Raw genomic sequence first — 14,374 nt, 5'->3', positions numbered from 1 at the left:
TATTATGTAAATGAGGCTGGTCACATGGTCAGAGGCAGTGATGTCACCCCTGTTACCCCTCCCCTCTCCTCCCCCTGCTCATGTCTGTGTGTAATGTATAGTAAAGTATTGCTGGTGTGTGTATGTCATCTGCTGACATGCTGCATCCTCCTAATATACAGGTGAGAGACACAGACATCAGCTACACATGAATCTGACATGTTCTGCTGTAACATGGCTGCCTGGAGCTGCTGTATCTCTCCTATATACACACACATGCACACACAGGCTGCAGGGGGCGTGGCCACCAGCACCAGGAAGCACATCATTATACAGCCTCACATCATTATACAGGCTGTCAGTCATGCACTGGGGGTGTGGCTGTGCCTCCCACTCATGAATAGAGTGAACAGCTTGAATATGCTAATGCTTCATTGGACATTTCACAGGTCATTTGCATACAGCTTTAGGACCTCATTGCTTAGGTTTACAGGCATGTAGAGGGACAATGAAGGGATAGAGGCAATGCTCTCTAATGGCAGTTTATGAAAATATATTTAGTTTAGGGGGGTTATTCTGCATGACGGGTTCTCTTTAAAACACAATAAAACCTGTATAAATGTCGTGTCCCCATGATCGTACCGAACCCAAGAATAAAGTAGAGGTCTTGTTTGGAGCGCACAGCGAAGGTTGGAAAAAAACGAGACCACAAGAAAATGGTGGAAATGTGTTTTTTTTCACCGATTTTTACCGGATTTGGAATTGTTTTCCCACTTTCCAGTACACGGCATAGAATAATAAATACCATCACTGCAAAGTGCAATTTGTTACGCAGAAATAAGCCCTCATACAGCTCTGTACTCAGAAAAATTAAAAAGTTATATATTTTTGAAGGTGGGGAGCGAAAATTGAGTCCTTAAGGGGTTAAAATATCCCCCCTGTAGTTGTGGGTTACATGTAAGCAAGTTCTTTTGGTGAAATGACAGATACCATAAGAGGAAGATTGTCCAAATGAATGGAGATTTATTGGGAGAGATTTTATATATCACATAATCACACAGAAGAATTTCAGAAGCGAGTGAATTGTGAGTAGAGGAGAATGGAAAGGACGGAGGCTTCACATCACAGGCTTTTATGGGCTGCTGGGGTTTATGCAAACAAACAAACTCAAAGTAATCTGATCGTACAGTCATGCTCCCTTCCGTCTGTCTCTAACTTCCTTCCAACATAAATTCAATAACAGATGGAAGGGAGTAAGACTACAGAGCAGGATTACATCCTGATTTGTTTGTAGTCTGTTACTATAGAGACACATAGGTTCGTATAATGCAATGCAGCCAATGCAACCAATGCAGAAAATGTTCAATACATTTTACAAAAATTAATAGCACATATGAATTCAAGAAACTTTGTGGTGTACAGGCGGTCACCTACTTAAGAACACCTGACTTACATACGACCCCTAGTTACATCTGGATATTAGTAATTTATTGTACTTTAGTCCTAGGCTACAATAAACATCTATAACAGTTATCACAGGTGTCTGTAATGAAGCTTTAGTGTTAATCCCTCAAAAAAATTTTGACTGGGGTTACAATAATAAAGTATAGAGTTCCAACTTACATACAAACTCAACTTAAGAACAAACCTACAGAACTTATCTTGTATGTAAACCGGGGACTGCCTGTATAATACTAGAGGAAAATGCTTCTTTCACTATCTACTTGTCTCCTATTTTGCTCCCTAAAAGGAAACTGTCAGCAGGTTTTACCCAATTAAACTACCAGCCCCTCTGGTAGGGTGTGAAATGTCCTTTCTATAATCCACTCTTTTATGTGAAATCTCACCTGTTCACCTATAAAAAAAAATCATCTTCAAAGTCTGAGATGAGTCAAGTTTAGAGGCTGCAGGGGGAGTGTCACTTCAGACTCCCGTGTCTTCCATTGTAAAATACACAGGTTAAAGATAAAAATCTCATCTTTCAAATGAAATCACATACAGGGATGTTTGCCCTTTGGTTTACCCCATAATATGAACGTTGTAACCAGTAATTGTGCCGCAGTTTTTATACTCGTATGATTTTTTTATCTACTTTCTTTTCAGATCCTGAAATAGTGAATGGAATCTATTGGTCGGAGTCTTTAAATAAAGTGTTTGTGGATAACTTTGACCGTGACCCTTCCCTTATATGGCAATATTTCGGAAGTGCAAAAGGATTTTTTCGGCAATACCCTGGTAAGGAATTAGTGATAGACTATATGGCGGAATAACAGCTTATTGTGAGATGAGCCCAAATTATTGAAACTCTTTGTTGGCATTGAGAAAAAGGAAAAGATAAGAGAATTTCGATCTGTTACTCACAATCCATAAATGAAACCTCTGTCTGACTGTAAGGCTACTGGCTGTAGCAGTCTGTAGGAGATCAGCTATGCCCAGTCCTCTGCAGCTATAGCTGTTTATAAGGTGGGATATAATGGAGATATGGAATTGCCTCTCTGTTCTTGTGATAAAGGGGGACGTTTATCAATGTGTCACAGGGTATTCCAGTTCAGAGTCAGACAATGCTTGTCTTTAAAGAGAACCTGTCATCAGGAGCCCTTTTTCTGGCTCCCCCATGTCCCCATAGAGAATAGTTTACACATTGCCAATGTGTTTTTATAATAAAACTGGATTTTTCCATTAAAAAGAAAAGTTAGATGAAAGTTTACCTTTGTCTCTACAAAGCAGTGTCCCATGGGAGTGGCCAGTGAGGAGCGGTTCTTGGGAAACGGCTCTGTCATGCATCTATTTCCAATTTAAAAAACCCTCCTATTTGAAATAGACACATGACGGAGCAATTTCCTGAGGCTGGGGGGGGGGGGACTGCTCCTCACTGGCACTGATCTGCAGAGAGAAAGGTAAAATTTCATCTAAGTTTTATTATTGAAATACTTTGGTAATGTGCAAAATATTCTCTATGGGGACATGGGGGAGCCAGAGAAAGGGCTTCCGATGACAGGTTCATCACTGTGAATATAATTTTGGCACAGTGTTTGACTTTTGAGTCCTTCTTTTAGATCTTCAACTACTTGGGCCGGTATGTGCCACAGAGGTGTGAAGGGAGGTGTGCCCGGCAGCAGAGTAAGCGTAGAGGGGTGTGAAGGGAGGTGTACCCGGCAGAGGAGTAGTCGTGGAGGGGTGTGAAGGGAGGTGTGCCTGGCAGTGCAGTGGGCATGGAGAGGTGTAAAGGGAGGTGTGCCTGGCAGTGCAGTGGCCATGGAGGGGTGTGAAGGGAGGTGTGCCTGGCAGTGGAGTGGGAGTGAAGGGGTGTGAAGGGAGGTGTGCCCAGCAGTGGAGTGGGCATGGAGGGGTGTGTAGGGAGGAGTGCCCGGGAACGGAGTGGGCGTGAAGGGGTGTGAAAGGAGGTGTGCCCAGCAACGGAGTGGGCGTGAAGGGGTGGGAAGGGAGGTGTGCCCGGCAACGGAGTGGGCCTGAAGGGGTGTGAAGTGAGGTGTGCCCTGCAGCGGAGTGGGCCTGAAGGGGTGTGAAGTGAGGTGTGCCCTGCAGCGGAGTGGGCCTGAAGGGGTGTGAAGTGAGGTGTGCCCTGCAGCGGAGTGGGCCTGAAGGGGTGTGAAGTGAGGTGTGCCCTGCAGCGGAGTGGGCGTGGGGGGTGTGAAGGGAGGTGTGCCCGGCAGCGGATTGGCCAGCACATGGTGTTTCTGGAACGAGGCCGGTGCACTAGCTATAGCCTCCGCCCATTCAGGCCTGCTGTTCATTTCCCGACAGGTGCAGCCTCCCCCGCCGGATACATCAGGAGGCCAAAGGGGCTGGGGGACATCATGCACCATGCACCAACGTGAAGCCCCAGAAAGTCTAAACCTTTATAAATTTCTGCAAAATCACAGAAAATACTCTTATATTTACAAAAATGTATATCTTTTATGTGAATCATTATTTTTATTAGAGATGAGCGGACCCGTACTTTAAATTCCGGTATTCGGCATTCAAGTTGCTTTGTGTAACCTGGGCATAATCTGGACATGTTGTGTAATATGTTGCAGGGCAGTCAATCTGCCAGGTTTCCTCCCCTACTAACCAAGAATGGCTGTGATTGGCCAGGGGTGTTCACCTAATCAAATACAGCCATGCCCAGTTCCAAGGGGCGTTAATCTGCTGGATTGGCTGCTCTAAAACATCTCCATGTTATGTCCAGGTTAGGCAGAAATGCCAAACGTAATGTTAAGCCCCTCTCCTCTCTTGTTAGTATTATTAAAATTTGTATTACACTTATTATTATAATATATTGCTCCACACTTTTAATATATTTGATGTAATGAATCTTTCCCTTCTTAGGCATTAAATGGGAGCCAGATGAAAATGGGGTGATTGCCTTTGACTGCAGAAACCGAAAATGGTAGGTACAAAAAAAAAATGTGTAAAACAAAAAAACTATTACAATGGAGGCACCAAAAAAAAAGGCAAATATAACACAATTTGTGTAACTTTTGTTATCCAGGTACATCCAGGCAGCTACTTCCCCAAAAGACGTAGTGATTTTAGTTGACGTAAGTGGGAGCATGAAAGGCCTCCGCCTGACAATCGCGAAGCAAACCGTATCCTCTATTTTGGACACCCTTGGAGATGATGACTTCTTCAATATAATTGCGGTAGGTCGCCTTTGTTTCTGCGTCTCCGCTTTAGAACCTTTTGGCTTTTTCTTTTTTATCGGTTGCACCTGGATCCCCACTGAGATCCCTTTAACAATGTCAGCAGTATAGATGGCTTTTACAACTTTATTTTCTTGTCTTGAGAAACAGGAAAACAAAAAGGAAATAGTATTTAATAGCAGCTGTTATTGTTCATCCAAAGTCTCTTTTCGCTTGTGTAGTTTTTGTGTGAACAGAATGGATTCTTTTTCTAAAACTTTGTACCTCCTATTAGTTTACTTTTAAAATTATACTAATGAGCCAGAAGGGCTTTAAGGGGGCGTTACCAGGGCCCCTGCATCCTCTGGTGTCACGGCTTATTACAGTTTTGCCCACACCCTCAGCACTTCTCCCTTCTGGCTCATTAGCATAATGCAAAGTTGATTTTAGAAGGAAGGTAATAAATATAAGAAGATAGCAAAGAGTTTGTATGTTCTCTCCATGTTTGTGTGGGTTTCCTCCAGGTCCTCCCGTTCCTTCCCACACTCCAAAACATACTGGTAGATTGATTATATTGTGAGCCCCATTGGGGACAGGGACTGATTTGGCAAGTTCTGTGCAGCACTGTGTAATCTGTGTGAGCCACATAAAGGAATTGTTATTATTATAATTCCCACAGTCACAATGCCTGGATCTAGGATTTTAGTGCTCCTGATTTATTTATTTATTTTAAGTCGCACCTTCTTTTTGACGGACAAGACTGTTTTGAAGTACAATATCATAAATGTGTCTCTAAAACTGTCTAAAACCCTTGATAAATGTTGTTAACAGATTGCTTTAGCTGCCTCAGTGTGTCTACTTTACCGACACCCGATAACACCAGTTATCCCCCAATCCTTAATTTCTACCATGTGTGGACACTTAGAAATTCAGATGCCAATCTACTCCACAAATCCATGAAAGATGCAGAAGGTCCCAAACCAACATTCACACTCTCTACTATTTGTGTATTAGTAGGTAATCCCTGTCCATCACAGGGATGGGCTTGTTGGCATTCTCAATGGGATTGTTGGCCTTCTCAATCCAAAAGTATAGGTGTTGCCTTTTTTGTGTTGAGTACAGCCTCCACCACACTCCAATAACAAGGGGTTTTATAACATTTTTGAGTTCGTCCCAAGGGTGGTGGTGTTGACTTTGACTTTCATTGAGACCGTTAGTGTTCTTCCATACCAAATTCAACAACCCATGTCTTTATGGACCTTGTGTATTAGGACACATAAATGATGGAACAGGAAAGCACGGATGGCTATCCCGTAAACAGGAGGTTGATGCCCCCCCCCAATCCTTATGGTATTTAGACATAGAAATGAATGGACATAGTCAACTCTCCATTCACAGTAGTCTCGAGATGGGACCCCAATTTCACCCACCTGAACTACTCAGTTGAACAGACTTATAGCAACAGTTTATTGAACTGACTATTTCTAGCTTTTCTTAGCGTCCTCCATGTACAGTAATTGTCAGACGATCAGATAGTGCTTTCTCCTAGTCTTTGGGGAAACTGCAATATATATAAAGATTATACATGTAACCAATTTACTGTCTGCAGCCTATTCCATGCAAATATCCCCCTTCTAATAACTGCAGATACTGTGTCGCCAGGTCAAATATCTCCCTTATTAATCTTTAATTAGTCAGCGCATAATTACATGGAGCATTATTAGTGAGAGACATAATTACAATGTATCTTCTACATTCTGTGTTATTCCTTCAACAAAGCTAATCATCAGAATTCACGGGAAATAAGTTGTTTGGGTTCTAGCAATTAGTTATCTGGCTAATTAATGCGGCTAAATGGCCAAATATGACAACTAATTATAATAATTATCGGATTGACATATGTCACCACAGAAACAGGCCTCTGATATGAACACGAGTCCCAGAGAATAGTGTTCTTGTTGTCGTAAAAACTTTTTATGGAAAAATTCAACCTGCAAATCCTCATATTACATCAGCGATAATACAGTATATATATATTGGAAATGTATAATAACTTTTTTCAAATTATAGCCTGATTTTTTAAACCTTTTCCTAAAAGTGGATGGAGCATAGCTGCTAGACTTGTTAGGTCTTTCACCGTCAAGTAGTTCATAGTGATTTCCTTAAAGGACGTTTAACACCAGGATAAAGGATTGTAAACCAAGCACGCTGATATACTGGTGTGTGCCCCCTCTGGCAGGATCTGTTTTACTTTTAGGTTCTTATTTCCTGTTTTTTTTTTTTTTAAAGGATTTTTAAATTTTACAAATGAGTCTAAGGGGCTCTGGTCTCCATAGGTTTTAATGGAGCTGGATCCCCGTGGCTTATTTGCATATTTTTACAGCCTTTTTTTTCTTAAAAACCAGGGCATAAAAAGCTTAAAGAAAAGTGGATCCTGCCAGAGGGGGCACACATCGGTATGTAAGTGTGCTTGGTTTACAATCCTTTATCCTGGTGGTAGATTTCCTTTAAATCCAACCTATAATCCTATAGTGTTGACCCAGAGAAAGACAACATAAACCCTAAATTAATGAGGGTGAATATTGTCCCAATGACAAATATGGCCAATGTTCCAAATATCTGGTTCCCACAATTGTGATATTTTGGCTTTTAGGAAAAAATATCCAGGTCCCAGTTAAACTTGTCCAATATCTTAACCATCACAACATCCTCTGAGCTCCATACTCGTGTTTGTAGACTGTAATTTTTTTTCTTATTAAACTGAATAATTCCAAATTAGTCATCCAATGTACCCAACTTCACTATTCCCTCCAGTCTCTTGGCTCTTCTCCTCTGTATACCCTCTATTTCATCTATGTCAGTCTTGCGTGGAGCTAATCTCTCGTATACAGTAACCAGATGGGATCCTGGAGACCAGAGGTGCACGACATAATGGTGGGATGGGTGTACTCTGGATCGGGTGTTAACACAACAGCCATTTTGGGTAACCAGGGAAAAGTGGAATAAAGAGGGGTGTCCTCCTTGTTGACCCAAAAGATAACACAAGCAGCGCCCCAGTGGATAGAAATAGTAAATACAGGGGTTGGCAGATGTATTCCTTAGGTGCAGTGGCGTAACTAGAAGCTGATGGGCCCCAGTGCAAAGTCTGTTCCAGTTCCCCAACAATAATGTATGGTTTATAGTAATAGTCTTCTCATATGGGAAACTGACACCATAAGGGCCCCCATAAACCGCTTGGGCCCTGGTGCGACCGCAACCTCTGCACCCCCTCAAGTTACGCCCCTGCTTAGGTGTTAGATGGTTTAGCACGGGCTGCAGCGCCCCCTAGGCGGTTAAATATGGGAGGGTTAGAATGTTGCCGGGTTGTTCCAACACACAAAAGGATAGAGTTAAGAATTAGGAGGACCCTAAGACATAAGTCACTAACTATGGATCACCCCAAAATGTAAAATAAATCCCGGATAATAACCATATTCATCTGATAATTGACAGTTTTTTAAGGAAACGAGTAGACTTTTACAGACTTCACTTCATACCCTATACCCTGGGGAACGTTCATTTGAAAAGTTTACTTTTAAGCACGCAAACAATATAAATTATTATCTGAAGGTGGCTGCACCCTCTAATCTTTGAGCAGATAGCGGTCTGGTAATGGGTGAATGTCTGTTTATCCAGTCGTTACTTGGGTCTGCACACAAAGTCTACACATCCACCAGCTCTAGATGAAGTATCATTTGAAGGATTCTAGTATTGATTGAACTTGTATGATGAAGCCTCAGAATTGGCCTCTTCAGTGAAGATTCCTCATCTCGGAGGGTATCACAGATAATAGAAGCTGCCCTCTCCAGGTACCAGATCCACTCTGCAGGACATGTAAGGAAAATTGTATCTATTTAAAGAGCAATATTCCTCCTCCGAAGATGAGAAAATCTGAATTAATGTAACTTCGAAAAGCCATAGAGAAAAGTGTTGTTTAAAATGTCGGTCTCTCGGTGCTTAGAGGTTTTTCGTCTGTTTGTCACACAAGGTGCAGGAATAAAGCTTGATGATTAATGGTCCGCTCTTGTAATGCATAAGGTCAGATCACCAGTGCATGACAAACAGCGGCACAACATGAAAGAGACATATTCTCCATTCCCTTTGAACTAAAACACCAAATCATGCAGTAAATTGCAGCACTGAGTGTTATTATAGGACGCTAAGTGTTAACTCCACCATCTGTATAGAGGGGGGACAATGGATTCGGAGCAGAGGAGGTCGTGCATTTGATGGAAAAAAATCTAAAGAGAAATGAGGTATTTGTATGCAGAATCCTATAGTTCCTTTAGTGGCAACGCAGTGGCTATTGGAGGCCGTCATTTGCATACATTTACCTGTAAATATATTTCTGCAAGAAAACCTTGGACGGCTTCTTGAGGATTGTTGTCAAGGGAAATCTATTTATCAAGGGATTTTTTAGTTTAAAAAAAATTCTATTGAAGAAAAACAGAATGGTGCCTTACCAAAGGTCACGGCAAAACACATACCCCTCGCAGGGGAAATTCACAGAGTTTGGTATGATACATAGCCAACTACTGTATCAATCAAAAAAAAAAGAAGGGGGGGAGAAAGGGTGGGAGGGTCACAGTAGGTTGCAAACCTGGAAATAGGATTAGTACAAGGTCAGTATAGTTGTGTATGTGTCAGTATAGATAACCGGATGTAACATTCACACAGACAACTGGAAGGTACTTGGGAGTATCCGGGAGGAAAGTATCTATGGGAAGAGTCCAGAGGGAGGAGATGGACAGAGTACCAGCCGCAACCCGGGACCAGAGTCTAAGTGGCACCCTGGTCTTCACCAGAGCCCGTCGCAAAGTGGGATGGTCTTGCTGTGGGGTGCCACCAGGTTGGTCCACGGTTGCGTCAAAACCCGCGGTGGCAGCCAGGGATGACAGGGGACGTAGGGCACAGTCTGAGCCTGGAATGACAGCAGGAGTGCGGCTTGGAAGGATGAGCTGGAGCTCACGGCAGGCAAGCAGGCAGGAGCTGGCACGGGATCCAGGCGGGAAGGAACGGAGAGGTCCTTGGAGGAGAGTTGGTGGCTTGGAGGCGTGTGGGAACACTGGAACATTCTGAGCCACCAGGAGCGTCTGGGAACTCTGGATACAGGAGACACGGAGGCATCTGGAAACGCTGGAGAACACAGAGACGTCTGGAAACGATGGAGGAACACGGAGGTACCTGGAAACGCTGGAGGAACACGGAGGTGTCTGGAAACGCTGGAGGAACAGGAGCATCAGGAAACGCTGATGGGCTTTCTTCTTCAGCAGAAACCGGGAAGTGAGGTGTGGAAACCTTGGAAGTTCCATAGAATGCTGAAGATCCGGCCAGGAAGGAAGGGAAGTGCCGGATTATAAGGGCTGAGCCGGATTAGCCAGTGCCAATCAGGAGAACACTGGCCCTTTAAGGCTGGGAGAGAGGGTGCGCACGCTCCGCTGCTAGGGAGCTGGAGTGAGGATGCGGCCTAGTCGGGAAGCAGGATCGTGGAGAGGTAAGACTGGGCCGGGGAGCACAGCGCCACGCCAGGGGCACGGGTGCGCCCGCGATTAGAGACAAAGATCGTGGGTGCAGCCGTGACACCGGAGTAGCCATATATACAGATATGCCATGTGAGATTACTAACAGTTATTAGGGGGATAGAGCTAGTGCCCTCTCAAGGGTTGGTGAACCTTGTGCTGTGATCCATGGGTTCCAAATGCCTTCAAATAGGGGTAAGGTGTCTGTCCTGTTCTGTTCTTAACCACTGTGAACGATAGGTCCGTTGACTTCCATTTTGCCGCTGTATGGATCCTAGCTGCTAAAGCTATAAACTGAAATCAAGGGATTTTTTAGACACGTTTATGACATTGTTCATCAAAACAGTCGTGGCCACCGCAAAGAAGCCTGTGACCTCCACCAGGTTTTACCCCACTAAACTACTAGCCCCCTCAGGTAGGGGATGAAATGTCATTTCTAGAATCCTTTTTCTAGAACCTTTTTTCATGTGAAATCTCACCGGTTACTCATATAAAAATCTCCCCCAAAGTCAGGTAAATATGACTCTTCCCGTCCCATTTTCACATGAGATGAGTCAAGTTTGGAGGCTGCAGGGGGAGGGTCTCTTCAGAAGCCACTATATTTGGTTCTATAGCACTGAGAACCATGTTTTTATGTCATAATAAAGATAAGATCCCATTACGCTTATGGCTGAGTTCTCTGGACATATAGACTATCCCTGCAACCACTAAACTTGACTGAGGTCATGTGCAAATATGGTGAGAAGAGTCATATTTGCTTGACTTTGAGGAAGATTTATTATGGGTAAACAGGTGAGATTTCCCATAAAAGAGGGAATTATAGAGGGGACATTTCATACCCTACTTAAAAGGGGGCTGGTAGTTTAGTGGGGCAAAACCTAATGACAGTTTCCCTTTACAGGAAATCTTCCATCAAAATCCGTCATGATAAAACAGGGACAGATACCTATAGATTCAGGCACCGTGACTTTGGTAATCTTCTTATTAGCCACCTTAGTTCTAAAATCAACTTTAAAATTATGCTAATGAGCCAGAAGGTGTGACAAGAGTCCTTCCGTGCTGCAGCTTCACAGGCTGTAAAACTGTGCAGGACCACTTCCTCTTCCCGCTGTGTGCTGAAACTTTCACTGCAGCAGTGAGATAAAATCAGGCAGAGGGAGGGGGAAGTGCTGATGAAGCAGAGGGGAAGGTGAGAGAGTATAACAACTGGTGAATCTGTAGCAGGAAACAGGGTTAGGGAAACAGGAAAGCTGAGTGCCTTGTGGAGTTACAGAAACAGTCAAGCTTATATTGCTATCAAGTTTCCATAACTTCACTTCACCTCTAGGGATGTTACCGTATTCAGCTGTTTCTATAATTCCGTAGCACAAAATTTGGATGGCACACTGCCCGGCGGTGCTCAGGGGGGTCAGAAATAGACGGAAATCCAAGTAGACAAGAAAATCCCAGCACAAAAAGTAGCGTCAGCTTACTTTATTCCCCAATCACATTGGTACAGACACATATGTAGCAGTACGCGTTTCGGCTCGTCCTCAAGCCTTTGTCAACTACGTTGTGTTCTAGAATTTTCTTGTCTATTTGGGTTTCAATAATTCCGACCACCTGAGAGTTCTGAAGACAGGGCTGTTCTCATCTCTGTAGGGAGTATGAAGGCAGGATCTAATTGGTGGTCTGTTAACATGGAAACACATAAACCTGCAAAAGAGCTGTCCCAAAAATCCCAAAACCACAGGAGGATTCCTAAAAAATTAATACCATCAAAATTCATCATGATAAACCAGAGACACTTAATCATAGATCCAGGTAATATTCTTAAAAATCAACTTTTAAAATGATGCCCCTCCATCCTCTGACATCGGCGGCTGTTACATTGTCTCCCCCTCAGCACTTTTCCCCCTCCCTCTGCCTTACGTAATCAGCAGAGGAAGTTTCAGCAACAGTGGGAGGGAGGAAGTGCTCCTGCACAGTGTTACAGCCTGTGAAGCTACAGCACTGAAGGGCTCTTGAAGTGCCCACTTGGGCTAATTAGCATATGTTTTAAAAGTTGATTTTAGCATGAAGGAGGCCATAGATAACAAATATAAGAAGAATACCACAGTCACTGTACCTGGATCTATGAGTAAGTGTCCCTGGTTTATCATGATGGATTTTGATGGTAGATTTCCTATTACTAGTATACGTCTTTTACTGGTTCATTGTGTATTTATAAAATTTCCCACAGAATAAAACACTCAGTCTTCCTACAATACAATTCCTATAGATTATACTCTGTGTCTATCTTTTGTATTTACTGTCTTTTTATCATCCCTTTCACAGTATAATGAAGAAATTCAATATGTCGAGCCGTGTCTGAATGGGACGTTAGTACAGGCAGACAGGAACAACAAAGAGGTAAGAGACTAATTGTCGAGAGGAATAGAACTTGTATTCATTTCTTATATAAGAGCCGCACACAATAGATAAGGCTATCGTACCGAGAGTGCGACTAGGAAAATAAAATCTATTGTTGACTCAGCAATACTTTATTTTCTTCGAGGATTTCACAGTAACAATGATGTCTTCTTCTGTCCGGTTATGCAGACAATGGTAGCCGCCAGAGCCAGGGGCGTAACTTTAGGGGGTGCAGAGGTTGCGGTCGCACCTGGGCCCAAGAGGTTTAGGGGGCCCTTATGGTGTCACTTTCCCATATGAGAAGACTATTACTATAAACCATACATTATAGTCGGGGGCCTGGCACAGACTTTGCACTGGGGCCCCTCAGCTTCTAGTTACGCCACTGGTCAGAGAGATCAGCTGATTGCTAGGGGTGTGGCTTTTCTAACTGTAATAAACAACGGCCATGCCAGTGGAGAGATACGTCTAGGCTATCATAATCATTATGGGCATAGATACCATAAGTGTCTAAGAGCAGAATTGTTATAGTTGCCAATGAAAACCAATCAGAGCACAGCTTTCATTTTATAAACAGTTGTGGGGAAATGAAAGCTGATCCTTGATTGGTTGTCATGAGCAACTAGAACAGTTCTGCTCTCAGACACTTCTGATAAATTATATACATTCATGGCATTTTTGAGGCAGTGGGTGATACATAATGGGGCAGATTTACTTACCCGGTCCATTCGCGATCCAGCGGTGCGTTCTGTGTGGAGGATTCGGGTCTTCACTAAGGCAGTTCCTCCGACATCCACCAGGTGTCGCTGCTGCGCTGAGGTCCGCCGGAGTTCACGATCCATTGCTGGGTGCTAATTTTAGGTGATATGCAGCAGGTATTGTTAGTCAGGGGGGCAAAATCTGGGGACAAGTCCTCTTTAATATTACAACATGTTTCTAGGTGCCCCGAAGATCTGGGCGTCTGAAGTGACACTCTCCCTGCAGCCTCTAAACTTGACTTGTCTCAGACAAATATGGCTTTCCACAGCTCATTTTCACATGACTTTGGAAACATATTTTTTATAGATAAATGGAGGAGATTTCACATAAAAGACGGAATCCTAAAAATGACATTTCGTACCCTTCCTGAGGAGACTTGTCATTTAATGGGGTAAATTCTGGTGACAGGTTCCCTTTAAGTAGTGCCGGAGGAACCAGTGCCAAGACTTGAATGTGATGATAATTATTAGTTAAATTTCCCTTCTTAATTTTTTTTTTATTATTTGAAAATAAATATACAAAAGAAATATTTTTTTGTTAAATTTAAATCTCTAATTCTTTGAGCTTTTTGGAAAGCGAATTCCTCTTTGTTTAACTTGCGGGCACATTGACAGCCGGGGAAGTGTGAATTTTTTTATCTTGAGTAACTTGACCTGACAATGACTGTGCCTCACCAGTGAATTGGCCATCAATTGTGACATAATGTCCCTATCTTCCGACAACAGATGGATTCTTCCTTGTGTCACACTGATTGATAATGAAAAGACGTGATTCCTTTTTTCTTATCTCCAAGTTGTCTTATCTTTTATATTTCTGTGTTCCTTTTCTAACCTGAACATGAGATGAAGCTGTTTGACAGCAGTGAATTTGGGATATCAGGTTATTACAATAAACTCATAATTGAAAGAGACACAATTATCTTATTTTTTGGTGCATATATTGTATATATTTTTTTTATCTTTATATTTTGTACCTTTCATTTTACTCTTGTAAATGGTATATAATGGATGTTGTTTTGCACTTTTCATGTAAGGAGCAGAATTATTTCTAGATTCTGGGATT

General features: G+C 42.8%; 1 protein-coding gene across 5 annotated transcripts in view; it reads left to right on the top strand.

Moving 5' to 3' along the window:
• CACNA2D3 (calcium voltage-gated channel auxiliary subunit alpha2delta 3) overlaps window positions 1–14,374 on the top strand; it is a 597,379-nt gene that overhangs the window by 275,083 nt on the left and 307,922 nt on the right. For all 5 annotated transcript variants that reach the window (XM_072127891.1, XM_072127887.1, XM_072127890.1 and 2 more), the window contains 4 exons: window positions 2,083–2,214; window positions 4,312–4,372; window positions 4,475–4,625; window positions 12,479–12,553. In XM_072127891.1, the coding sequence (XP_071983992.1) occupies window positions 2,083–2,214; window positions 4,312–4,372; window positions 4,475–4,625; window positions 12,479–12,553 (419 nt within the window). The remainder of the gene's footprint in view (window positions 1–2,082; window positions 2,215–4,311; window positions 4,373–4,474; window positions 4,626–12,478; window positions 12,554–14,374) is intronic.

Source organism: Engystomops pustulosus, chromosome 10, assembly GCF_040894005.1.
Source record: "Engystomops pustulosus chromosome 10, aEngPut4.maternal, whole genome shotgun sequence".
NCBI classification, from domain to species: domain Eukaryota; kingdom Metazoa; phylum Chordata; class Amphibia; order Anura; family Leptodactylidae; genus Engystomops; species Engystomops pustulosus.
This window is presented reverse-complemented; position numbering and strand designations above follow the sequence as displayed.